The 27906-nt window shown below is 38.9% G+C and overlaps 1 protein-coding gene across 1 annotated transcript in view; it reads left to right on the top strand.

Moving 5' to 3' along the window:
* Window positions 1-27906, top strand: part of cfap20dc (CFAP20 domain containing) — an 89548-nt gene that overhangs the window by 22059 nt on the left and 39583 nt on the right. Inside the window, exons 12-13 of the mRNA XM_057846943.1 lie at window positions 858-1177; window positions 27433-27792. Of these exons, the coding sequence (XP_057702926.1) occupies window positions 858-1177; window positions 27433-27792 (680 nt within the window). The remainder of the gene's footprint in view (window positions 1-857; window positions 1178-27432; window positions 27793-27906) is intronic.

Genomic DNA, 27906 nt, shown 5'->3' with positions numbered 1-27906 from the left:
TCTTTCATATTTAATTCTATTTCAATATTTGATTTTTTTAAAAAAAAGTACATATATACAGTACAATAAGCACATATGTTAAAAGCATTTTCCACTTTTTCCTCTTTGCAAAAACCTGACTTGATCGAGGAAAAACTGAGATCAGTTTTGAATTCCACAGCCAAAAAGTTTAAAAAAGCTGTCAGACCTAACTCAACAAAAAATGTGTTCCCTAGTGTTACTCGCCTAACATTATTCACTCAACTGTGCAGATATTTCTACACTAACTATCATTTCAGTCCTCAATTAACTTATTTCTTTGGCCATTCAGCTTGGCAGCAGCATCTTTCATTGTTCCTATCCTTTATTTCTAAGGGAACCACATTTTCTAGTCTATAGACATTCCTCTGGTGCTGCAAGTTCCTTTGGCCAGCCGTGCTCACAGTAGTTAGTTCATTAATGGTAATGTGGCACGTTAAATAAAAGTCAGAGTGACATCTCCTGGGTCCAGGGATTGCCACACAGTGGGCAATTAGAGGAAACGATTATACTGACGAGAGGTTGAAACGTGCTTGCTCATTCATATCGAGAGGTGCCCCATGTTTGAGCTCAGGCCCGCTGTGGAGTTTGAGTGCTCACCGTCTCTCATGTGCACACATGAATGCTTGCAGCTTTTTCTTAAGGCTGAACTTAATTAAATAATACGTTCCCATTTTTCACAGTCGATCTAGCGAAGTGAAAGCTATGTGTTCTATTCGACTGAATCCTCCTTTCTAGACCGACTCTGAGTCTTAACAATACTTGCTTCAAATTACAGTATGCCATGTTATGTTTTAGTATTTTGATCTTTTCTCCTTTGTCTTATTCTTTTACTCTAGACGAATTCAGTTTAAATTCACCAGATGCAAGTTCACCCCCACCGACGCTGGCAGAGCCTCTTCCCAGCTCGACCAGGCCCGCTTCCCCTCGTGACCCGCAGGTCCGGAGCTGCTGGGAGAGTAATGATGAGGAGCCAGAGCTACAGCTTGCTCTGCAGGAGGAGGTGTTCACTTTCGTGTCACCGCCCCACTCACCCGAAAGAGGCCAAGGCCGGGGTAAGCAGAAGATGGAGATGAGAGACGATCAGGTTCAAAGCCCAAATGGGACACGCAGTGAGGCCCCGCCTGAAGATGATTTCATTGGCAGTGAAAGTGATGAGGTACACTCACGCTGGGGGGAACAAAGGCACTCTCTTCAGTTAGGCTACATTTCTTTTTCTTTCTTTCTTTCTTTCTGAATTTCTTTCTTTCTTTCTTCATAACATGGTGTTCTTTAGGTTATTTTACTAACAGGAATATGTGTAGCGCTATGTCCATGCTCGTTAACTCTCTAATTCCAAAAGGATTTTCTCTCAGAAAGCGATAAAAAAATTGGTGTTGCATGCAGATGAGGGTTCGAATCCCAGCTTCGACATTGTATTGTTGAGTTCACATGCTTTTGTGCATGTGTTTTTTTTTCCAGTCTCACATCGCCTAAACATACTACTGTAATATCTAAAATGTAAGCACATTCTCGTGTATAATACGCCCCACCAAGATTACCTTAAAAACAAGTTTTTTTAAACTGATGTATTATAAATGTACTCAATTTGTTCAAGCTCAAAAATTAAGTATGGTAGTATCAGACCATTTCCAGATAAGCCCCGCCAAAAAGTTAACCCCCGCCAACTAAAAAAGGTTATAAAAAAGAGGATATGAAACTTGTGTTTTTAGTTTTTATTGAAGAGCGTTTAATTGGATCATGTCATTAATAGTTTACATGAAAAGATCCGTATTTCGCTACCTTTTCCTCCAAACGAATTCATACAAGATAAGATCGGTGTGTGCCGCATTAGGGTTAAGGTTAGGGCGGGCTTATTGTGTGTTTTAAATTTGAGCTCGCAGAGGTGGCGGGGCTTAATTTTTCGCGCATGCACTTTTGTCGCATTGGTGGCGGGGCCTATCTGGAAAAGATCTGTAGTATCTACATGGTCATATGTTTAATATGGCTTTTCAAGGATTTTTGTTTTTCTTTAAATCAGATAATCCAAATTTCATGTAACATGTGAGTAGTGAAATTTATGAGTTGAGGCAGAGCTCGAAGCTGTACATTTTAAAACATCCATTATGTTCAAAATATCGAGAGGTTGAAGTGAGCATTAGTACTCATATCCATGTAAATTTTGGCAAATATTGGTTGCTATGTTTTATTTTTCATTTCATTTGATTGATTGGTTGATTTAATATGAAGCCAGATTAAAATCTGATAAAACATCAACACGCACATTACAAATAATGATTTTTAGGGGTGGAAAACTTTAGGTATCTCATGATACAGCAATACAATGATTATAGATACATGGGTCAGGAAATCTATCTTTAATGCAACTATCTGAGAGAAAAACAGCCTTTTTCTAAATGGGAAAATTAACAATGTCTAAGACTGAGAATATTTCGGTACATTTCTGTAAATAAATACAGCAACAACATATTACAGTGATCCCTCACTACTTTGCGCTTCAAACTTCACGCCCTCAGTCCATCGCAGATTGTTTTTCAATTTTAAAAAAAAACAAAAAAACATGAGCTGTCCCAAGCCGATCGCGCAGTCTCCCTCTTGTGCTGTCCCTCTCCCTGCTCTTTGTTCGTCAGGCAGGCAGTGCAAGTGCACTGGAGTTGTTTATTAAACTTAATGATGATTGACGAATTAATGTGTTTGATCTTGCCAGAGTCACAAACCTCTGAAGCGCCACGTGTGTCATTCATCGTTTAACATGTTAAGCAGTTGCTGTGGCAACTCAGTTGTGTGTAAGTGAGCAGCTCCGAGCGGATTTGCCCACACTCAGTGAAGCATTTAATAAAGCCAAGCATTTTTCTACTATTACTTTATTCGTGTTTAAAAATAATTCAGTGGGAGAGTGATAAGTTTAAAACATTATAATTATTACATTTGAAGTGCTTAAAAAACATTTATTGGTATATTTACACTATATATATATATATATATATATATATATATATATATATATATATATATATATATATATATATATATATATATATATATATGTATATATATATACATATATATATGTATATATATATATACATATATATATGTATATAAGGGCTGTCAAATTTACTGTGTTAACGGACAATAATTAAGTTTTTTAAATCAATCACGTTAAACTGTTTAACGCAATTAATGCATGCGCAGAACGACCCACTCACGCATTACCGCAAACAGCCTACAATGGCGCTGTTGTACTTATATACAGTGCTAAGAGACAGCATCAAGTGAGTGGAGTAAATACAAGCAATCAATTCAGCCGTGCTTTTAATTGACATCTCTTACACAATAACTATAAATAGTGTGTTGGTGGGAAGAATGGAAAATGTTGATCTTTTTCTTAACCCCATGTATTGCACACAACGCAGAGAAGATATAGCATTTGCGGGCACCACACACAGTCATGGTTGGAACCATGCATGCATGGTTGCACCTATCATGCATTTGGGCAGAAGTTAAATCGCTACAGTATAATTTACTGAAAGCTCAACAAATACACTAGATGGCAATATTTAGTCACAATATACAAACTCAGAGTTATCCTTTAAAAATTACAAGTCTTTCACAGAAAGAATGTTAATAATGTTAATGCCATCTTGTGGATTTATTGTTATAATAAAGAAATACAGTACTTATGTACAGTATCTTGAATGTATATATCCGTCTTGTCTTATCTTTCCATTCCAACAATAATTTACAGAAAAATACGGCATATTTTAGAGATGGTTTGAATTGCGAATAATTACGATTAATTAATTTTTAAGCTGTGATTAACTCGATTAAAAATGTTCAGCGTTTGACAGCCCTAATATATATATATATATATATATATATATATATATATATATATATATATATATATATATATATATATATTAGGGCTGTCAAAACGCTGAACATTATATTAGGGCTGTCGAAATTATCGCGTTAACGCGCGGTAATTAATTTTTTTAATTAATCACGTTAATTGCGTCAAATATTTTAACGTGATTAATTAAAAAAAGTAATTACCGCGCGTTAACGCGATAATTTTGACAGCCCTAATATATATATATATATATATATATATGAAAATATTTCAAAATTATCGCGTTAACGCGCGGTAATTAATTTTTTTAATGAATCACGTTAAAATATTTGACGCAATTAATGCACATGTCCCGCTCAGACACTATTCTGCCGTTTGGTAAGTTTTACAGCAAGGCTTTTTGTGCTGTCTAACAGTGAACTCTTGTGGTCGCTTTGCGACATGGTTTATTGTTTTCTTGCCAGTTCAATATGGCTGCACGACGTCTCGGGCTGACGCCTACGTTGTAATGTTGTGCTTATATGATCCTTGGACAAGATTTGTCCGTAAGTATGGTTGTTGTAAAGAATGTACATATTATGTTAGTAAGCGAAATGTTATATTTTTTTGTATGAGACGCTTTTTTTTTTGTTTAGTGAACCTGTATAGCGTGCTAAGCTAACGTTGTTGCTAATGCAATGCTTGTGTACTTTTGTTTTTGTAGTTTTACGACGGTCTAAAGAGGACAATGGTTTGAGGCCATTTTATTTATAAATCAGATGAAAAAGGAAGAAGTCTGATTATTAAGGCGTCGTTCACTAGCTGTCTAGCTTTGGAAAAATTAGACGCTTCGGAGTGAGGACAGCACAGACAGATTTAAATGACAGTAGAGTGAAATGCCCACTACAGTCCTTATGTACCGTATGTTGAATGTATATATCCATCTTGTGTCTTATCTTTCCAGTCCAACAATTTATTTTACAGAATATATATATAATTTATAGAAAAATATGGCATATTTTATAGATGGTTTGAATTGCGATTAATTACGATTAATTAATTTTTAAGCTGTAATTAACTCGATTAAAAATTTTAATCGTTTGACAGCCCTAATATATATATACATATATATACATATACACATATTTTTTAATTATACTATGGGGGTAAAAAATGAAAAACATTCCTTATATGTATCTCTTTCCAATGCTAAATCTGAATAAATACAATGACCTCACCCTAAAAAAAAAAAATTTAGCTACTTAGCGGGTTTTCACTCATCGCAGCGGGTTGTTGTTGTTGGCAATGTGTGTTCAAAATGCGACTTATACTCCGGTGCGAGTTATATACGTTTTTTTGTCTCTTCGTTGGGCAATTTATGGCTGGTACGACTTATACTCGGGTGCGACTTGTAGTCCGAAAAATACAGTAATCAAGTAATCGGATAAAACATTTATTTAGGTAAAGAGCAATTATAAATATACATGACAAAACAAGACATTTCATCTAATATATGAACCATTTTCAGTCAATCAATGTCTTTATTTTTAATGTACATTGTTGAAAACAGCCAGCAATTGCATCTCAGATGTGACTAGAATAAAAAAAAAAAGACTAATTCATTGCTTTCAATCAAAAAACTTTTAGATCTTATAAAAACATATATATATATATATATATACTAGTATATATATTTCTTACCTAAAAATGCAATTACGCTTGATAACACACATCACTTAAAAGTTTTTTTCCCCACGTGTTTCAATTGAATTTCTGTTTGTGTCACGCTATTTTTAAGTTCTAGTTAAGTTTTAAATTAATCTAAACCGTAAGTCCTGATAGGATTTTGAGTTTTTTAAGTGTTCAAAATAAATGTATTGAATCAGGTTATAATATGACGGGTGTCAGGCCGAGATGACGAGACGGGCTCAACTGCGGAGTTTCAGGCAAAAACTTTTATTGAGAAAACAGAGGTTCTTCCGCTAGCATGCGGGGATGAGGAAAATACCGACAAAAAGCGCTCCTAATGGAGGAATGAGTCAGGAAAATCTCGATCAAAAACTCAAACAAAAGGCAGTCCAAAAGGAGGAAAATTACAAACATAAAACGCTCCAACTGGAGGAAAAAGATAACTATGATCAAAAATAAAATCTAGACATGATTGCTGTGAAACCAGGCCAACGTGACTAACATGGGTAGTAAGACAATTTGGCACCAGACAGGGGAGATGCAGACTATTTATACACAAGAGGTAATGGGCAACAGGTGGAAACAATAGGTGATTAGGTGACAAGAGGAAGGGCAAGTGTACAGACACAAGGAGGGCGAAGCCTTCAAAATAAAACAGGAAATGACGTGACACAACTCCATGACATGACAGAACCCCCCCCTCTAGGACCGGCTACCAGACGGTCCAGGCTGGTCAGGATGGTCCCTATGGAAGTCTCTGATTAAGGTGGGGTCCAGGATAAAACGAGAGGGAACCCATTGCCTTTCCTCTGGACCGTAGCCCACCCGGTCCACAAGATTTTGGCGGCCACGGCCTCGGGACCGCACTGCCAGTAGCCTTTTGACCTTGTAGGCAGGGCCGCCATCGATGTCCAGAGGAGGTGGAGGAGAAGGCGTAGCCACCATGGGGCTCTCCACCACAGGCTTGACCTGGCTGACATGGAAGGTGGGGTGTACTCTCAGAAAACAGGGAAGACGCAGGCGCACCGCCGCCGGACCTCTAAGCTTAGAAACAGGGAACGGACCCACAAAGCGGGGTGCCAATTTCCGGCAGGTAGCCGGGAGGGGCAGATTGCGGGCACTTAGCCATACTCGCTGTCCTGACTGATAGGCCGGTGCAGGGCGTCGGTGTCGGTCAGCGGCCCTCTTCACCCGATCTCCTTGGCGGACGAGCACCTAGCGAGCTGCCTCCCAGATGCGTCTGCAACGGCGAACCATTGCATGGGCTGATGGGACATAGACCTCCTGCTCTTGCGCTGCAAATAGAGGCGGTTCATATCCATGGACACACTTGAAGGGAGACATACCTGTGGCAGAGGTGGGAAGTGTGTTGTGGGAGACAGGGAGCCCCGTGACGAAGTCCAATGATATCTCTGCCCATGGTCTGGAGGGAATCGGAAGAGGTTGAAGGAGACCCATGCGTGGTCTGGTGGACGTTTTGTTTCGGGCACAGACCGAGCAAGCCTCGACGTACTCCCGGACCTCCGGCTCCATGCCTGGCCACCAGAACCTCCGGTAGATGGTGTGCATGGTGCGCCTGACTCCCGGGTGACAGGAAAGCGGCGTGGAGTGGGCCCATTGGATCACCAGGGGGCGTAGGTCAGCCGGGACAAATAGTCTGTTCTCAGGGCACCCCCGAGGTGTCCGGACCCCCCCTAATGCCTGCTTAACCTCCTTTTCTATTTGCCAAGTTACCGCCTCTACCACACAATTCAGTGGCAGGATGGGTTCAGGTTCCTTGGCTAGAGGGGTCGTAGAGGCGTGAGAGGGCGTCTGCTTTGATGTTCTGGGACCCCGGCCTGTAAGAGATTGAGAAGGAGAGTCAAAAAAGAGCGCCCACCTGGCCTGGCAAGAATTGAGTCGCTTAGCTATCTTGGGATACTCTAGGTTGCGATGATCTTTCCAGACTATGAAAGGCTGCTCCGCTCCCTCGAGCCAGTGCCGCCACTCCTCCAGAGCGGTTTTGATGGCGAGTAGTTCTCTGTCACCCACGCTGTAGTTCCGGTCCGCTGGCGACAGGCGGCGGGAAAGAAAGGCGCAGGGATGAATCTTCCCATCATGCTCGGCTCGTTGGGACAGTATAGCCCCAATGCCCTCACAGGAGGCGTCAAACTGCACCACAAACTGACGATGGGGATCAGGCATGGTCACGATGGGGGCTGTGGTGAAACGGGTCTTCAAGGCCCGGAACGCTGCCTCTGCCGCAGGGGTCCATTCGAAACGAACCTTGGTGGAGGTGAGAGCGTGGAGAGGGGCTGCAATTGTACTAACCGCGAATAAACTGCCTGTAAAAGTTGGCAAACCCAAGAAACTGCTGAACCTTCTTTCTACTGCCCGGTGTTGGCCAGTTAACTACTAAGTTAACTTTAGCAGGGTCCATCAAAACGCCCCCAGGGGTTACAATAAAACCTAAAAAGGAGATTGTGTCAACATGAAATTCACTTTTCTCTGCTTTAACGTAGAGGTCATTAGCGAGAAGGCGCTTCAAAACTGATCAAAGCCTGGAAGACTGCGGGTGCGTTGGGCGACTTTTTTAGGACCGAGGATGGGATAAAGGCGCCCCCTGGGGATAGTGGAGCCCGAGATAAGGTCAATAGCACAGTCATAGGGACGGTGGGGTGGCAGAGACTGGGCTCGGGTTTTGTCAAAAATCTGGCGTAAATGGTGTTAGCACTCTGGGATGGTGCTCAAGTCGATTGCCGGTTCTGGAGTGACAGAAAGAGAAAACTTGCTAACTGCAGTCTCATCATTAACATGACCTTTGACCCCAGGGTTCTTTTCTTCCAGACAACGTCCCTTACAGTCTGCACCCCACCCCAGTACGGCACCAGAGTTCCAATTTATATGAGGTTGGTGCTTGCGGAGCCATGAAAGACCTAAAACCAGTGTCTGGGCTCAATGACTTGACAACGGGGATATTTGCATGCGTTCCTGAATGCACCGCGTGACGTGCGGTGGTGAAGGGGTGAAGGAGGTGCGGGAGGGCGAGAAACGTGCCTTCCTGTTGTTGTTGTCGTTCTGGCAGGTGCGCGTGCGTCGGCTGCGGCAGACAGCAGTCGTGTGTTGGTTGTTCCACAAGTTCCCCCCCAAAAAATAATTGCAACCTAACGAAGCGGGTGACTCTTTGTCAACGTTACAGTATGATACCTGCTGTATTGGAGCACATTCAGCGCTATGTTTTCACAGATTAAATAAAGCCTGTACATAAAACACGTTAGCCACGCATCAACAGTGGTCAAAATTAATAGAAACCTAGCCCTCCGCAGGGCTAACGTTACGTGAGCGAGTGACAGTAACGTTAATCGTATTTATTAGCGCTGAGAGGTTGCTGCTTTAAGATGGCGGCTGTTTACTAACGCCGCTGACTGTCATTTAACATCTAGTTCAACATACACGTGATATCTATGACACGATTCAGATGCTACCTGCTACCACCATAGCATTCTATGCGTAGCATCATGTGGGCTAGTTTATCGCAACGTCCGCGTAGTTTGTAGCAGGTGTCGGCTGCAGTAGAGTATTTTTTTTATTGCTTCTGCCTCTACACACGTGACATCAGCGCATTGTCCCGCATTAAAAAGTCGTCCGGGCAAAACGTGATGCTTAGAGCAAAATTAAACGATTCTTCGAGGTGAATAAAATTACTCGGATCAGTTTTTAAACTCGAGTTACTTGAGTTGCTCGAGAAGTCGTTTCAGCTCTAGTGGTGTGCCGTCCGTGAACTGGCCTGACAATACGGCCGTAGAACGTCTACTATGTCGACGGTCCTCCTCGGTCCTCCGTTCGCCAGTCTTTATAAGTTAAGGTGACAATTATTATTGTGGTAACATCGCCAAAAAATCACCAGCTTCGTCAAGTTTTTAATCATTTATTTCAAAACTATTGCAATATAACATGCTCACTATGCGCCGCAAAGTGAAAGTAAAATGTCTTCTCTCACTCTGTCAAGTCAGCCACGCAGTGTGTTCAGGTACACCAAGCAAAACACATCCGCTTTATTGCGAAATATCACACATGGATATACGTATTGTCACTCCCTTAATGTTGAGTGGAAGCTTATGCTTAACATAGAGTAGTTTTGGAGAAACTTTGGGTTGAAATCGTGCCACTTTTGGGCCATTCCACACTGAACGTTACATTGGAATTTTTTTTTTTTTTTTTAAGCCAGCGTGAAACGACATCTACCACAGTGCACACAGTTTCGTGTCAAAGTAACTTCTCTGAGCTCTTTCACACTGCTCATTTAACAGTGGGGAATATACTTCAACTTAAGAGGTAAGTGGGGTTATTATAATCAGATAATATATTAATGGTGTCAGAATTTAGTGTGTAATTTACTTTATGCTGAGCGGGGAAATAAAATGACGTTAAGTTTAAAGCCTACGGCCTTCAAAGAAATGCTAATTGCTTTTACTTATTCAAAACTCTTTAATAAGTCTTATTATTCCAATGTAATGGGAAATGATTTCCAACCGGCTTATAGTCATTACATTGTGTGGTGTAAAAGCAAATGAACAATATTTTAACTTCCCTTTATGTTGTTTGCACACTTTGCTCCATGTTCATTTATGCCTTTCAAATCAAACATCATAGAATAATGGAAAAATAATGGCTGGTTGTTTCAAGGGTTTGTTTAGTGGTTAGCAGCATTAGCCCAACCACTTTGTTAAGGGGTTGGTCCCATTTGTATTTAAAATATATAGTATTTTGTCCTTAATTTAACCTTGAAATAATTACATGTCTGCAAACCACAAAACTGTGCCAAACGCAATCCTTTAATAAAGACATGACCTTAAAGCAGTGGTCCCCAACCTTTTTTGCACCACGGATCAGTGTGATGTAAGCCTTTTTTTCACGGATCGGCAATGTGTGGCAGAAAAATACAGTAAATATAAAATAACACGACGGGTCTAAAAGTGAAAACATTAAGTGCAGGAAAAATGCAACTGAGCATACGCTGAATCAACCTTTTGTAACAGCGGCCTCTCCTAAAACTTGAGAGCAAATATCCTTGGACGCAGGCGTAATGAGTTCTTCTCCAATCGTGAAAGGGTTCTTGGTTTTAGCGATACAGTTCGCCACAAGGTATGATGCTCTCATTGCATTCGCCTTTGTTGCCTCGTTTGCTAGCTTTTAGCCACATATTTGGCAGAACGGACTTGGTTTGTAGGCTCCTCTTCTGCCTCAGGAGGTGGCCTTTTCCCCATAAAATGGCTCTCCAAAGACGTCTGTTTTTTAGTCATCTTCGCTAACGTTTGGGCTTGTTATTTCCGGGAACAAATCTGATGTGTCATTATTGAGGACAAGTGCACATAGATGTACCCAAAATCGGCACCGGCCCGAATATAAACCGACATTTGGTCAGCTGAGCGTCACCGTTGTCACGATTGTAAAATGGAACTTGATCGACAACGGGTCGGTGTGTACCGAAAAATAGCTGCCCCGCGTGAAATGTCCCCCCTGACGGAAGCGCTAATTTATAACGCTTTATTGACGTGAAAACATAAAATGTTTTCATGTACTCATTATAGTAATGGATTACGACTGTAAGATCAGTTTTAAATAATTAAATTACCAAAATATTAGTACTGTATTTTAGTAACTAATCGTGGATTGGGCCACATAACCATCTTTGAACAGAAATGTATTAGTCTACAGGTTTTCACGAACATATCCCAATGACAATCACACAGGTATGACATTTATTAGTTCAAGCAGAGTAAAATAATACAAATTCACGGTACAAGAAAGTCGTTTCCGTGTGGGTGCTCCCGTCAGGGGGGACATTTCACGCAGGGCGGCTATTTTTCGGCACAACACCTGTTGTTGCGCTCACCTTCTTGCTGCGCGACCGTGGCAACGAGCTTCGTAGTCTCCATCTGATGATGTCTGCGATTGTGTTGGCATCATATTGATGTTTTCGCCGCTGTCTAACGGCTGTCGACACAAACGCATCATGGACCGAGATACACAAACCGTGCTGCTTTCGAGATTTGCCCTTTTAACAATGGGCACACAGCAACTACTAAAATGACCGTTTATCTTCTCTGTTACTGCAACCAACCGCCACACATGCCTTCACCATTTTGATAAATCAATGTTAACGATTGTCAGGAAGGTTTTTGGGTCCGTTAACTAGGCAGTGATTCCTTAGACAAGCAGAAAAACACGCAGTAATAGGAGGAATGTACGTAGCGGTAATATGTAAACACGATGAGCTGACGGACAATATGGCGGCATCGATCAGGGGGGCGGAGTTGTGACGTCACGTGATTGGGGTCTATAGTAAGTATCGGTTTTGTTTCTATGATATCAACCCATAAATAGAGGCATGCCCTGCATTTCTCTTTTGTCCACATGCGGAGAGGACGCTTTGTGCGTGGCTCCGCGTTTGTACCCGAGAGCTCTCGTTCATAAAGCCTTCATAGAAAAGCAGTCCATGGTTGGGGTTGGATTCATTTCTCTAATCGAGCTATCGAGGTAACACTTGTCTTGGAGTTCAAAGTTGAATTTCCCTGACATTACCCTTATTTTATAGTCATCAATATACATATATAGTAAATACAGGGTATATCTTCCTTACACCACTGCAATGTGTAAAAAAAAAAGTATATATACAGTGGGGAGAACAAGTATTTGATACACTGCCAATGGGTTTTCCCATTGACTGTGTATCAAATACTTGTTCTCCCCACTGTATATATAAGTATATAAATTGCTATTCAATAAAGAGTTAATAATTGATAACCATTAAGGGCAATTTGAGCTAAATGAATACTCACAATTGCAATGTAATTATTGTTTCCGGTTGAACTTTTATTTCAATTGTCAAGAACTGTGTTTTTAAGAGGGATGGGACTTTACTGAATAGTTATTATTAATTAATAACTAGTCTCTAACAGGTTAAAAAAAAAATATATATATATATATATACATACATACATACATACATACATACATACATACATATATATATATATATATATATATATTGCTGATTATGTTCCAAACACAGAACCTTTGTTAGTGTTCAATTTTCTGGTATACTGAATAAATGCACAAATCAGCTCAGCTCATGGCTACAGAAATATAGAGAATCAATTAAATAAGCATATTTTACACCCCCCCCCCCCCCACCGCAATAAGAAAAAAACAAAACTTGATAAAATAATAATTGTCCAATTATATATAATGTGCTAGTCATTATAACATTCACCAACATATTTTGTCCTGAGGTTTCCAGGAGTTTTAAACCTCCAAAACAAGTATTTTTCTGGTTCTTCTACCAGAAGAAGAAATATGTGCACTTTGCTTTTCTTTTTGTCTTCTTTTTACCATTTAAATGTTGGACTGTTCCGGGGAGAGAAAAGAAGTCCTAAAATGGCACTTTAGCCCCAGGTAATTGCTGCCCAGATTGTTTTTTCCCCACTGTTTTGGATAAAAAAAACAGTTAATTGCATTTTTCCTGACTATCCTACAAAGGTATTTGATTCAATCATCCACTACAATCCTTTCAGATAGAAAAAAAGGGGGGCAAATATTGGTATGTAATTATAATTAGATTAATGAACATTAATTACAAAGCCTTTAATTAATTTGAAATTATTTTTTCAACTGAGTCAAACAACTAGTTTTTACATCCTCGGGGTGGGCTTTAAAGGTCAATCACTTTGTTGCTGTTGAAATTGTTGTTTAGGAGACCATCTAAAATTTCTGCGACCAGTGGTACTTATTCATTAATGGATGGGAATTAAATTTCCTAGGTTCTTTTTTTTGGGGGGGGGGGGCAGGGGGGGGTGTATGCATCGATCCTCTGATTTTTGGTTTCTTGATTTTATGGCCGGCATGTGTAACCAATCACAAAACGGGAGCGTAAATACATTCACCCGGGTGGAACTTGTTTCAAACGCCAAGTAACATTTGTGTTTACTTTGGAAACATTTCAATTAAATCTTTATTCAAACTCACTTATTTTGTTTGTTTGTTTTGCAATATGTGTGGTGAAATGTAACAACGTAAAAGTACTTCGTTACTGTACTTAGTAGATTTTTGTGAATCTGTGAGTACAAATATGAAGTGGTACTTTTTACTTTTACTTCACTACATTTTACAGCACGTATCTGTACTTTTACTCCATTACTTTTCAAATTGTCCCCTGCGGTCAATGTTGTTAATCTTACTTTAAAAACGTAATTAATTACAGTTACAAATTACTTCTCCCAAAAGTAATTGAGTTAGTAACTCGGTTACCTCAATGTAAAAGATTTAGTTATTTGGCAAAGTAACTGGCGCTACTTTTCATGTTTTACACGTGATTACATGATACATTCTATAACGTCTTTCACATCAAATATGTTTCTATTAACTGAATGAATTGAACAGTTTTTTTTTTCCATTCAAAAAAAAAAAAAACAACAACTCACAACTCCCTTCCTCTCCTGCCCTCACCCGCTCTGCTTTCTCTGTCTCTCAGACATTTCGCGCATCATTGAACTAACGTGGTAACGCATAGTAATGCACACCTTTACATCCTCAGTAACGGCTGCACACTGCACTACCCTCCCCACACAATCTCATCACAATGCTGGGTAATGGCTGCCAGTCGGAGACCTGGCAGCCACAGTAATAGCATGGTAGGTGGGTCCAACACTTTTCCTCTATGGCGTGGCTCCTGGGGCATGGCCTCGTCTCTGCCTGGGCTGCTGGCCGCGGGAGTGGGGGGAGGTCGGGGCTCCGGTCTTGCGTCGACCCATGGCGGCTCCCCTGCATTTTCCTTCTTCCGCCTTCCCCTCTCTTCTCTGCCTGGGTATCCGCCCTACACTCCAGCGCGGGTCGCTGGATGGATGCTGGGGGGTCGGCTGGATGTCGCCTACTCTGGCACGGGGACCTGCCCTGGGCTTGGTGGGCCGTTGGGGGTACCGCGATGTACTGTGCTGGTTGGGGGGCTGTTGCTGTGGCTCGCGGGCCAGGGTGGGGGATGGCTTTGGGATTGGTGGTGCGTGCCCTCTTCCCATCCCTGAAGGCCAGTTGATGGGGGTGCGGGTGGCCCGGGGGACACCCCTGGATCCCTGGGGGGGTGATGGCCCCTTTGCTGGGCTGCGGGAGGAGGGATGGGCTGGCGCCCATTCATTATCTCCACTCGTCTGCGGGACTATCACATGTTAGATGGGAGTCACGCATGACTAGGTGCAATTAGACACCTTGAAATAGGAAACCTCGTTTTCAGGATTAGCAATGAGATAGCATAGAATAAGATGCCAACATACACTTGCAAGGGATTCACACAAATACTGGGTTCTACACAACATAGCTTATTTAGGTACACTTCACTCCTTCCAATCAGTTATCTCTCACCCCCCCCCCCCCTTTACTTGATTATCAGGCCCCCCACATGGTGTCAACCTGCGATTCAACTAGCTAACGATAGCTCCAACATATTCATAGTTTGTTTGAGTAGGCGTTTAATGTATTTCTTGTTGTTGTCTGTGCTTTTTCTGTCTCTCTCTCTCCCTTTTTTCTTTTGTTTCCCCATAACCCCTTCCTGTTTGCTGATTCCTCCTAACAAACAAGATACGTTGAATGATCACAATGGATGTATGTCATACTCCCATGTAATACATTAAATGGTTCAGCTCAATCGGACAGTCAGATCTCCATTCTCCGTGTCAAGCAGCTGAACAGGACAGGTTAAAACGAAAAAAAAAACATGGCGAACGATGTAGGTGAAAACCAGAAGAGAGAACTACACATGAAATTCGGAACTTATGACCCATTGGTTAAACTGGTGGAGGAAGGTCCAAGTTATTAGAACACTTCTTGATAGTGAAACGGGACGGTGCTACTAACAAATAAGTTACGTATAAAAAAATGCGTGGGTCCAGTAGTAAAGACTTGGGGAGAGTGGTCTCAATTTAATTCTGGACGGAATTAAACACAGTCTAAATAAAGAGAAAACAATTCATTGACCTTCCCAATGACCAACTTAAAAGTGTTTAAAAAAAAAAAAAAAACAGGAGTGAGAGTGATTTTGATTGGTAGCGAGATGGGATTGGGAGTCATTCTCCTGGAGTGATTTTGACTGGTAGCGAGATGGGATTGGGAGTCATTCTCCTGAAGTTGGACCGGATGGGATTTACTTTTGACACAACCCCAGGATTGGGATCGAATGAGAATTTTTCTCTGGGAGTGGGAAGGAATTGTAGTGAAAATCCAGTCCCGATTCATGCTCCAGTATGCACCTGATAGTTGCTAGCAATCCGCCATTAAGATAAATTTTGAGCTTGTTAAGCTTCTGTTTACAGTGCAGTCAATTTTATTGCTTGTTTTTTCCATTCTGCAGATTTAAATACAATTAAGCAGTCAATGAATTTTTTGGTTATTTCTTTGCATATTGGCTCGGATCTCATACAGTGCTGCTCAAAAGTTTGTGAACCCCCTCAACATTTTGGAATTTTCTATTATTTCAACCTGATTTCCTAATCAATCAATTCAGTAGTTTTTTTTTTTTTGTTTTTTTAACAGTTGTGTTGTCGAGACTAAATTAAAAAGAGTTTTCATCAACTGATGTAGGTGCAAAATTGAACTGTTTGGTCACAACCAAAACCGCCATGTCTGGCGAAAAGTCAACACTGCATACCACCAAAAGAACCTTCTCCCAACAGTGAAGCATGGAGGTGGGAATGTCAAGATCTGGGCTTGCTTTTCATCCTCAGGACCTGGACAACTCCACATAGTCCAGGGAATCATGAATTCTGAGGAATATTGTCAAATCCTAGAACATAACCTGACGCCATCTGTTTTGAAGTTAAAGCTTGGCAGAAGGTGGATCATGCAACATGATAATGATCCAAAGCATTCCAGCAATACAACCAAGGAATGGCTGAAAAAGAAGAAGATTCGTGTTCTGGACTGGCCCAGTCAAAGTCCTGACCTAAATCCCATTGAAATGCTGTGGCGGGACCTGAAGCGAGCAGTTCATGCCAGACGCCCATCAAACCTCTCTCAACTGACTGCGTTCTGCAAGGAAGAATGGGCAAAAATCCCCCAAAGTAGATGTGAGAGGCTGATTAGTCACTACAGAAACCGTTTGGTTGAGGTAATCTCTGCAAAAGGAGGCGCAATATCCTATTAACTGAAGGGGTTCACATACTTTTGCACACATGATATCTGAGTTTTTCTTAAATCAACCACTTTTGTTAAATAAAGAATGACAATATAACTATTTCTTTTGTTTCAGTCCATTATTTGGAATGTCAGTATTGTGGATTTGGGTATAACTTAACATTTAATAAGGTTATTTTAGTTTTTTTTTACAAAAAATCTGACCATCGCTGTGGGGTTCACAAACTTTCGAGCAGCACTGTATATCACATTTTTGCATCGGTAGAATGTACATTTGTACTTTTTACCTGTAAAGTAATTTCTAAAGCAAGTACTTTTGTACTTTTACTTGAGTACATTTCTTCTTAGATATTTGTACTTTTACTTTAGTATTATTTTTTTGCCCCTGCATTTGTACTTTTGATTAGGTAAAACTGAATGTAGCGCACAACACTGCTACATTTTACCAGACTGCTTCCACATATTAAATTAATCCCACAATCAAAACTGGATTGCATTAGTTTGTACCTAGGTGTGCCTTGAATGTAATCATCGCAATATATCTAATCATTGGTGGCAGCTCAGATGAAAAAACATGTGCTTGTCCTTGAATAACATGGTTGTGAAACCAGTTTGCAACACATGACTTAATCATTGCAATGCTAAAAGCTTTTTCTTGTTATTGAGCCGCCAACATGGTAGAGAGAGCACACACGATTTATCTGACACACATTGGCTTGATTTAGATTTTCACTCATTTCTGACAACTTGCTCATTTCTTCCCTCACCTTTCAAGGTGTTGCATCAGGTTCATGCAATTCTTTTGAGCCATTTGTTCTTAAACACAGAGAAATATTAAAAGCAAAGAAATTTTGCTTGTGATCTAGAGAAGCATACAGTGGTCCTAGATAAACTGGCATGTGATTTGAGTGAAATGGAACTATGAAAATGTAGAAGAAAGCGGAACAATAGCGTATATAAACATGCCTTCAACATAGGAACAGACTCCAAAGCAATATGGCCAAAATATTATTCATTAGTAGTTGTTTACTGGCTTGCGCTTGAAGTAGAATGATGAAGGATCGAAGGAAGGAGAAAGCAAATAACATATGGCGCTGATAAGCTTAAGCCTCAAAGGGCTTATTATAACCTTTCACCTCAGAATAAAGCTTGCCGCAAATGGAGCCAGTTGAGAGAAGAAATAGAGACAAGACAGACTCTCTGTGCTTAGGGAGCTTTGTGTTTGTTTCAGGAAAAGTACCGACCCCATTTAACGACTTTACGTCTCTAGATTTGCGACTTGCAATTCTCAGTTTTTCGCTCCAAACTGGCACAAACTAGTCTGGGGGGAGACTGCTTATAATAGTGTATTTTTTAACATTTCAGTTGGAAGTCTCATCTGTCAAAAGTACGGCATCATTATGCTTAATGTGTTTGTCAATGTGAGAAACAGTATATTCTCAAGTAATAAGTTCCTCACTGATCCTGGCACTTTTGCAGAATAATCACTTGTGCCTTCTTCACTCAACTATCTTATAAGCTGACATACACCAACAAACCACACCATTACGACCACTTGCTCAGTATAATGAGCCCCAATACAAGATATGTATCAGTAACTCTGCTTTCACAAAATGATAATGCTCAGTTTTGACTGACACTTTTAGAGAGGGAATACTTGACCAATGTCAACAACTGAGCTGTTTACTACTTGTCAGAATCAAAATATTAGACACACATTTTTTTGTATGATTTAGTGCATTTCCACACCTCTTCAAACTACTTATGTGCAATTGTTAAATGAATCTGTCTTTTCAAATGTCCATCAGAACAGGAGCATCATTTTCCTTGTTGAGGCAGTATTTTTGAAACTACTACTTGTTTTGGGTCTCATTATACTCTTCACATGTTTACAATACTGTGAATGGTGAGTGTGTGCAATTTTCTACAGTTGATAACTGCACTTAACTGCGTGTTGCAGGGAGGTTGTAGTTACCGTCAACAGTCATTTCATAAATGTCTTAGTGCATCAGTAGTGGCTCTGTTGTACCTCTTGTCACAATTTTATGGAAATGGATTCATTATTTTGGTTGTTAATCGCCGTCATCGGTTGTCCAGCAAAACCTTTAAAAAAATCAATATGAATACTCTAGATCAATAACTGTGGTTGTTAAAAGCAAAGTTGCTTCAATAAATGCAAAACTTTGAGCAAACTATTTATACAATGCTCATATGCTTAAACATGGGGGCAGGGGGCTACATTTGACATGTCCCCCTGCACTTTTTCAGAGGGCAATTTTGAGATTTGGTCCTCTGTAGTTTTTGCCATCAAAAACAATGTTGTGCAATGATAAACACAGACATGGCTAGTATTCCACTGTAAAAAAAAAAAAAAATCATTTTAAATTTCAAGATTCAACCTATTTTAAATACAAGTTTTGATGGATGGATTAGCTCTGAAGACTTTTAAGCAAGCAGTACTTATGTTAAGTAAGCAGACCTGAGCATTACAAGTAAGCAGAACTTATGAAGAGTAAGGAGGATTTAGAATTTTAAGTCGACTAGATTTAAGTGCATTTATATAAAGCAAACCCAAGCAGGACCTGTGTGTCCTGTATGACAGTGCAGTGCATAGTCAAATGACTTCAGTGATCCCTCGTTTTTCGCAGTTAATGGGGACCAGAACCTGCTGCGATAAGTTAAAAACAAAAAAAAACTAAATGTATATCTATATATTTTAACAAATGGTTATAAGCACTTTAGTAATTATGACATGTTTTAAATATTTTACTGACCCACAGAATTATTTCTTAACAAGAATAAAATAGAAAAATGCTTGACTTAATTAAATGCTTCATTGAGTGAGTCCACTCAAATCTGCTCAAGCTGCTATCTTACACAAAATGAGTTGCCACTGCAACTGTTTAACAAAGTAAACGAATATTTACGCATGCAGCCCTTAGAAGCTTCGGCTTCTAAGCATCTGTGGCAAGATTAAACATTGAACATCTGTCAGTCATTGAACGTCTGTCAATCATCGTTAACTTTAATGAACAACTCCAGTGCACTGCCTAACCAACAAAGAGCAGCAGGAGGGAGAAAAAGACTACGTGATCGGCTCGGGACTTCTCATTAAAGATGCACTGATACCGATACTAGTATCGGCAGGGGGCGCCGATCCAGTCCGAAATGGTGGTATCGGTATCGGCGAGTACCAACAAAGACGGCGCCGATACCATTTACCAATCCATTATTATAACATTTGACCGCAGCCTTTTTTTCCTCCTGGAGCTCACTACACTCCATCTCTGTGTTGTGTGATGACACGTGAACACCAAGCAGCTATCGCTATTGGCCTGCTCCAGACCAATGAGAGCGGGCCAATAGCCACTCCTAACCAATGACAAGGCCGCTTTTTCATATGGAGGAAAAACAAACCAGGAGAAATGGCCGCGGTCGGGAAGTATTTCAAAATAGAAATCCCGTCGATTAAAATCAATGGCTGCATGAAAGATTTGCGGCCTGAAAGTTTCCAGATGTGGAGTTAAATCGGCCAATTTCAATACCTCGAACCTGATAAAACATTTGAAGATGAAATGTGAACGAACACAACGAGTTTGAGCCTGCAAGAGCAGGACTGCAATCCAGAGAAAGGGCGCTGGATCGGAGCAACAATCTCTGGTCAGTTCACTATGTCTACTTTACTTTTATTGTGTTTTACTGAAAGAAATGCCGAAGTAATTTGGGAACTGTTTCCAAAGTAGGGTTGCCACCTTTCAGAAATAGAAATAAGGGGCTCCCCCCTCCCGAAAAAAAAGGAGGCTAATAGACAGACGGGATGCTGTGGTCAATTACTATTACTTATAATTGTTAGCGTCCGCAAATGCGGAAACAAAGTTGGAACTCGAAGCAGACAACAAGCGGGGGATATGTACAAGGGTTTAATGATTGCAAACAAAAAAAATAACACGCGATCGCGGGATAGAAGAAATAACAAAAGGACTCCGGACAGCAGGTCATCGGAGCTCAATACTACAAACTCGAAGGTTAACTAAGACGATAGACAGCGAGCCAAAAAGCCAAAATAAAAACACTCATACCTGCACATGGTAGAGGTTACAAACGAGAGCAGCACACTAACAGAAAAAACCCAATGCAGGGGCGTGACAAGCAATTGTAGCGAGACTCTAGTGCCAAATGGCGATCAGCAAGGCAAATATCTTTGAGACCACCTGTGCTTAAATGCTGCGCTGATGAGCCTGCATTGGATTCAGGTACAACGTCAGGAACGCCCCCACGACCAGCCCAGCAACAAAACACAGTCTAACCAGCAGCAGAATGTGACAATAATTTCATGAAAGTTGCACTGTTTGGCCTTTGAGAGGTTTAAAAAAGTTTATTCACTTCATTCAGAGTTTATTATTATGAATTTATTTACTTTCTTACTGTTGGGCTAGCATTATATTATTATTATTATTATTATTATTATTATTATTATTATTATTATTATTATTATTATACATGTTTTATTAATTGCACAAATGTAGCACTATTTTGGCCTTTGAGAGCCAAAGGTTTATTCAACTTGTCTACTAGGGTTTAGTAGACTATTCACTTTGTACTAGTCTTTTTCCTATTTTGCAAAGGTAAGCAACAGCCTGACAAAGCCTTGATAGAATGATTTCACATCCAATTATGTAGCTCTTTGGGAAAAAAAAAAAAAAAAAAAAAAAAAAATATATATATATATATATATATATATATATATATATATATATTTATATATTTATATATATATATATATATATATATTAGGGCTGTCAAAATTATCGCGTTAACGCGCGGTAATTAATTTTTTAAATTAATCACGTTAAAATATTTGACGCAATTAACGCACATGTCCCGCTCAGAAAGTATTCTGCCTTTTGGTAAGTTTTACAGCAAGGCTTTTTTTGCTGTCCAACAGCGAACTCTTGTGGTCGCTTTGCGACATGGTTTATTATTTTCTTGCCACTTCATTATGGCTGCACGACGTCTCGGGCTGATAATGTTGTGCTTATATGATCCTTGGACAATATTTGTCCGTAAGTATGGTTGTTGTAAAGAATGTACATATTATGTTAGTAAGCGAAATGTTATATTTTTTGTATGAGACGTTTTTTGTTTATATTTAGTGAACCTGTATAGCGTGCTAAGCTAACGTTGTTGCTAATGCAATGCTTGTGTGCTTTTATTTTGTAGTTTTACGACAGTCTAAAGAGGACAGTGGTTTGAGGCCATTTTATTAATAAATCAGATGAAAAAGGAAGAAGTCTAATTATTAAGGCGTCGTTCACTAGCTGTCTAGCTTTGGAAAAAGTAGACGCTTCGGAGTGAGGACAGCATAGACAGATTTAAATGACAGTAGAGTGAAATGCCCACTACAGTCCTTATGTACCGTATGTTGAATGTATATATCCATCTTGTGTTGTATCTTTCCATTCCAACAATTTATTTTACAGAATATATATGTAATTTACAGAAAAATATGGCATATTTTATAGATGGTTTGAATTGCGATTACTTGCGATTAATTACGATTAATTAATTTTTAAGCTGTAATTAACTCGATTAAAAATTTTAATCGTTTGACAGCCCTAATATATATATATATATATATATATATATATATATATATATATATATATATATATATATATATATATATATATATATATATATATATATATATATATATATATATATATATATATATATATAAACGGGGTGGTATGGTATCGGCCGATACTGCACAGCCAGGTATCGGTATCTGGGCCAAAAAATGGTATCGGTGCAACACTACTTCTCATCTGTACTTACTTATTTATTTTTTTAATTGGGGAAAAAAATCCGCGATGAACTAAGGGAACGAAGTCGAGGAATCACTGTACAAGGTTTTGCGGACTGAATAGCTGCCGTCGCAATTAAGCTCAACTTAAAATTTCAAGTAAACAAAACTTAAAAATCAAGCTAGCTTGACATTGAAATCTGTTCAAGTTAGCACAACTTAACATTTCAAGCTGTTCAAGTTAGCACAACTTAACATTTCAAGTTGTGTTTGCTCAGTGAAGCAAGTTTTGTCCCTAAACTTGATAATTCAAGTTAGCACAACTCCTTTTATTTAGTTACAATTACTCAGTTATTGACCCAAAAAAGAAAAATTTTGGTTGAACTTACTAAAAATCTAAAGTGTGCACAACTTTGTGGATTTATTTTTATTTAAGATAGGTTAGATATAAGATAAGATAAGATAAGATAAGATAAGATAAGATAAGATAAGATAAGATAAGATAGAAGACAAGATATATAGATTTAAGATAGGACCAACCAGTAAATCAGAAAGTTACCTATTTTCATTTCAAAAGACTGAATGTCGTATGTTTGATATTTTGCATATCGGATCATCTGTTTAAGTGAGAAAACAAACTGTTAATGGTAATCTCGTCTAGTGTTGTTCGCACTTGTGGATTGGTAGTAATGTTAAATTAACGACACTAAATGTGTTAAATATTTGATTGATGTGAGACAAAAGTCTGTAAATCAATTAGTTTGTGTGGTCTGCAGTTCATATGATATTACTGTTATTTTATGGTAGACTTACTGACTTGGGATTTTAAAAAAGTTAATATACTGACACCTAAAAATACTTGTTCATACTTGCGTGAGGTGGAAATTGCTCATTTGCCCAGTTAATTTTTCCACAACAGTCATTTAAGGCGACCAGTGTAGCTTTTGGAATGAGGAAGGAATGTATTTTTGAAAGAATGTGCTTTTTCTTTTTGCTGGGAAACTAAGTGTGAAAGTCTAATAAGGTACAGTATATGATTAATCTATTATAATGGCTACATTTTATGTACACTAAAATAAGTTTGTAGGAAGGAAACTGTGATTTATTGCATTTCGTTATTCAGCATTTATCAAGATATATATTTTTTTCAATCAGACATTCTTCCAAACAAAAGGCAACTAAAATGGTAACTGCGTGTGTTGAATCCAATGTTTCTGTAAACGTGAACAGGTTGCATCCTGACCGGTTTGCTAATACTGTGGCGTATCAATACTGGTGTTATAGGCACGAAGGAGGCTGGTAGTTCAAATGAGGTGGTTGAGAAGAATTTTTATTTTGAATTTGAATTTACAATGTTGTGGAAAGTGAAGGTTATCTTTCACATCGACTTTTTAATGCGATGAACCAGAATTTTTTAAAGGCCGCCTCCCGTCAAAATGTTCTCTTCCATTTTTCAAGCCAAATATAATCACCTGAAACATACTACCAAGCATTAGTCCCATTTTGCCAATATATATATATTTTTTTACAAAATTTGACATCTAAAGTGCCTCTCCAATGTCTCTTGAACAAATTTCTTCCAAAAAGTCCGATGTAGCCCAAAATATATCCATTGATTCGCCATTGGATTGAGATGCCGGATTATAGTCAGCCATTGTGTTGCATTCAGCTTTTCAGATGTCCACCTCGAGTGAAGTCACAACTTTTCTCGGATGCCAAATTAGTTTTCCATAGGCATGTGCCAGTATGATAACCGTAAGCCAAAATATCACGGTTTCACGGTATCATGGCATTGCAATTACAGCTCTAAAATGTGTTACTTTTGAGATATCTGGGTTTCAAGAAAAAAAAGCTGTTTTGCATTGAACAGGATTTTTATTTTTAAATACATATTAGAAAATTGGAACATAAGTATAATGTTAAGTTAAAATAAAAAAATTTAAAAAATAAAAATAAAATGTAAATAAATGCAGTCCTTTAGGTTAGCCTAAACCCACAGCCACAGCTCAACATTATTACCATCAGAACAAAAATAATTGAATTATTTTCCATTAAAAGCACGTGTGTACGACTCGTATTATGTTTACATTATACACACACACTCTTTCTCAACACAGACAGTTGGCAGAGAGAAAAAAACAACCACGTTTTACCACCGCTAAACACACTAAACATGTTGGAGTTAACTCTCGTAGCTGGTGGGCAAATTTCATGACAGTGTTTACTAACCTTTAATTTTGTATAAATGTGAAATCAGATTGGAGGTATTGCCTCCTCGGCAGCCACCCTCCGCAAACATGTCGTTTGGCCCTCTTACTCTAAGCCGCGGCCGTCTGTAACTTTTCTGTAGCCGAAGTATTCCCATACCAGCGATTTTGTTTTCTTTGATGGGGGTGGGGGGAGTTCAGGAGTTTCACCTCCTGCACCCATCGTGTAACACAGCTGACTCACTGACACTGAGCAACAACTGGTGGGGAATGGTTGAGCCTTGTAGCTGCAAGCAAAGAATTTTTCCATGCATTTTTGGGACTTAAAAAATACCTAATACCGTAGGGACGGTATGACGGAAAATTTTTGCGGTTATGAAACCTTGATGTTTTCATACCATGGTGTACCTTGAAATAGGTAATCGGCAAATGTGTAGTTTTGCGTGAGGCTTGTCTTACTTGCCTTTGTTCGCGAGCTACTAAAAAACAGTGCATCTAGTTTGAGGTACAGTGGTACCTCTACTTACAAAAATAATTGGTCCTTGAAGTACTTTCATAAACTGAAAATTCCATAAGTAGAGCCGCGTTTTCCATATAAATGCCTTAATCTGTTAAAATAATCTATACCTATCGATCTGCTATATAATCTTTTGTAAAGCATGAAATTGCATCAAAACATGTAAAAAAAAAAATGCATGCTAAAATTAGATTATTGCACAATAACCATAAAATAAGACTTGTAAATAATGTAAAAAAGTTAATACACTCGCGTGAAGCTGTCAGAACACCTCGTGTCCTGAGGGGCGAATGAAGGGGGCGCTTGATTACACACATACACATACAGTATAGGTCCCTCTTAGCCAATTGAATGCCAGAAAGAGGCTAGGCAATAGCCAATGACAGAGCAGCTATAAGTATTGTACATTCATTTCTATATTGTAAATATACATATGGCGGAAAACACTCAGGTGACTTGAAGTTCTGCTCTGAGACCCCCAATTTGGCCAAATTTCAAAATTGTCATATATACATGTGTGATACATCATGGAAAGCTTAAAATCTCAATTTTCTGGAGGAAGAACATTTTTTAAAAGGTTATTTAAAAAAAAAATAAAAAAATTAAACCTCTAAACCCTAAATCGGGGTGAAAGCATGAGAGAGCATAATTAAAGATACCATGATTTTAACGAGATATTATCTCGTACTTACCTTGTTTCTATCTGAAAACTCTGTGTAGCATGTCTCACCGAGTGTCAAAATACAGCTGCCAGTGGCCACAGCTGGACTTTTGGGGACTTAATGGGTGAAAAACGGTAATATAAAAAGGGTCGCAATGCAGAAATCGCAGGCATCAAGGAGTGGTCGAGATTTTCTTTTTCAAATATTTACCCTTTTAAATTTTTTTTTTTTTTTCAATTATTCTTTGTTTGGATCGATTATTTATCATCTAAAGTATTGGTGAAAATGTGACAGTAACAAAAAAATACAATAAAGCGATAGTTATGAGGTAGATATCCATGACATATTTACAGACACTATTTTTTTCATTTTTGAGTAATTTGTTTAAAAGTTTAAAACATGCAAGTGAATAATTTTATAAAGTAAATAATAAACTAAAACTAAACTAAATATATATAAATATAATATGAATATAATTATATTTAAACTAAATATAAAACATAAATTGATAGTCATTTCGAATAATAAATATAATTACTTACCTTCTTTTTATGGCTGGGTTGAAACAAAAGCGGTTGCACGGTGTCTGTAAACGGGGCACTCCAGGGTAAAACGGACAAATTATAAATAGTTTAATGCTTAATGCGCCATGAAACTGCTAAGGCAGCACATAGAAATATTGTCCTATCAAACACAAAAGTTATATTGGCTTAAAATACAGCAGTTTATTTTAAAGAGGGGTGCAAGAGCAGAAACTGCCTTTTCAGCTTTCTCTTGTGTTTTCCGGCATATACATATATTGTACTTTAACAAGAGGCTATATATTCCCATTGAGGCGTGTCGTAGCCTGAAAATTCTGTATGTAGAGACGTTTATAAGTAGAGGTACCACTGTATGTTGTCAGATGCATAGCAAAGGTTTAGGTTATAAAATGCCACCAGAGATTTTAAGGCATTTAAGGCAAATAAATAGTTATAATAGTTAAAAAAAAGAGACAAATACATGTGTAGCACATTTAGTGATGTGCAGGTAGTATTACTGACAAGCGCAGTCCTCCGTCACCACTCGCACACCTTTCACACCAAGTTATGCCACTGACAACGCTGCTCAATACAGTTGACATTCCTAATGAAAGAATCTATACAGTGAATCCAGTTTTTTACTCATAATAGGATGACACTCACCTCGGGCATAAGCACTAATCTACAGTGTCCTGAAAGGAATTGTGTTTGACCTTGCTGTTACATATTTATTTGTATTGTATGTCACATACATTCATATTTGAATAGCCAGGAACATTTTTTCCCCTTGGCACAGCTTACAGCTGTATAGTCAATTTACTTTTACACCACTATGGTAAATACAAACTAAATGAAATATATAAAAATGTGTATGTGTTACTATACAAAATAAAAGCATAATGCATTATATTGTGTGTGATGTGCTCTGACTCACCACCTTGATAAACTGTGAATAATAGAGGCATACTTCAAATAGGGCAACAATCTTTATTCAACTATTTTCTGGTCTTCTTCCAGGAAAAGGGCTACAGTGCATTCCCACATCTGACACCAAGTGGAGACTCCAATCCTGACTTATCCCAATGTCTTGATCTAAATTTGGAACTTAAAGTCGCAGAGTATCAAAACACTGAGCAAACATCGTTTGAAGATCTTTCTCCAGCTGCCGGTGACCTGCACCTGCAGTCTCTATCTAGCAAGACAGCAGAAAATGATGGGATGGCTCCCAGACCCTGTCACTCATCCCGTGGTAACAGACAGGATGAGAGGTGTGGGCCAATTGAAGTAGAAGAAGGAAACCAGGCGGTGGATGGGAAAAACGACATAACCCTGTCAAGGAGCAGTCTTCGAGAAGTCATATTGGATGACCCACTGAAGGTAAGCACAGCCTGAAGGATCTACTCTTATCCAAACAGTTTAAATGTAGGTGACAAGATACACTTTGACTCAAAAAGTGAACAACAATACGTTGCAGATTTATAAGTATTTTCT

The sequence above is a fragment of the Corythoichthys intestinalis genome, chromosome 9 (assembly GCF_030265065.1).
Source record: "Corythoichthys intestinalis isolate RoL2023-P3 chromosome 9, ASM3026506v1, whole genome shotgun sequence".
Taxonomy (NCBI): Eukaryota; Metazoa; Chordata; class Actinopteri; order Syngnathiformes; family Syngnathidae; genus Corythoichthys; species Corythoichthys intestinalis.
Note: the sequence above shows the minus strand (reverse complement) of the source record. Positions and strands in the feature narration are given on the sequence as shown.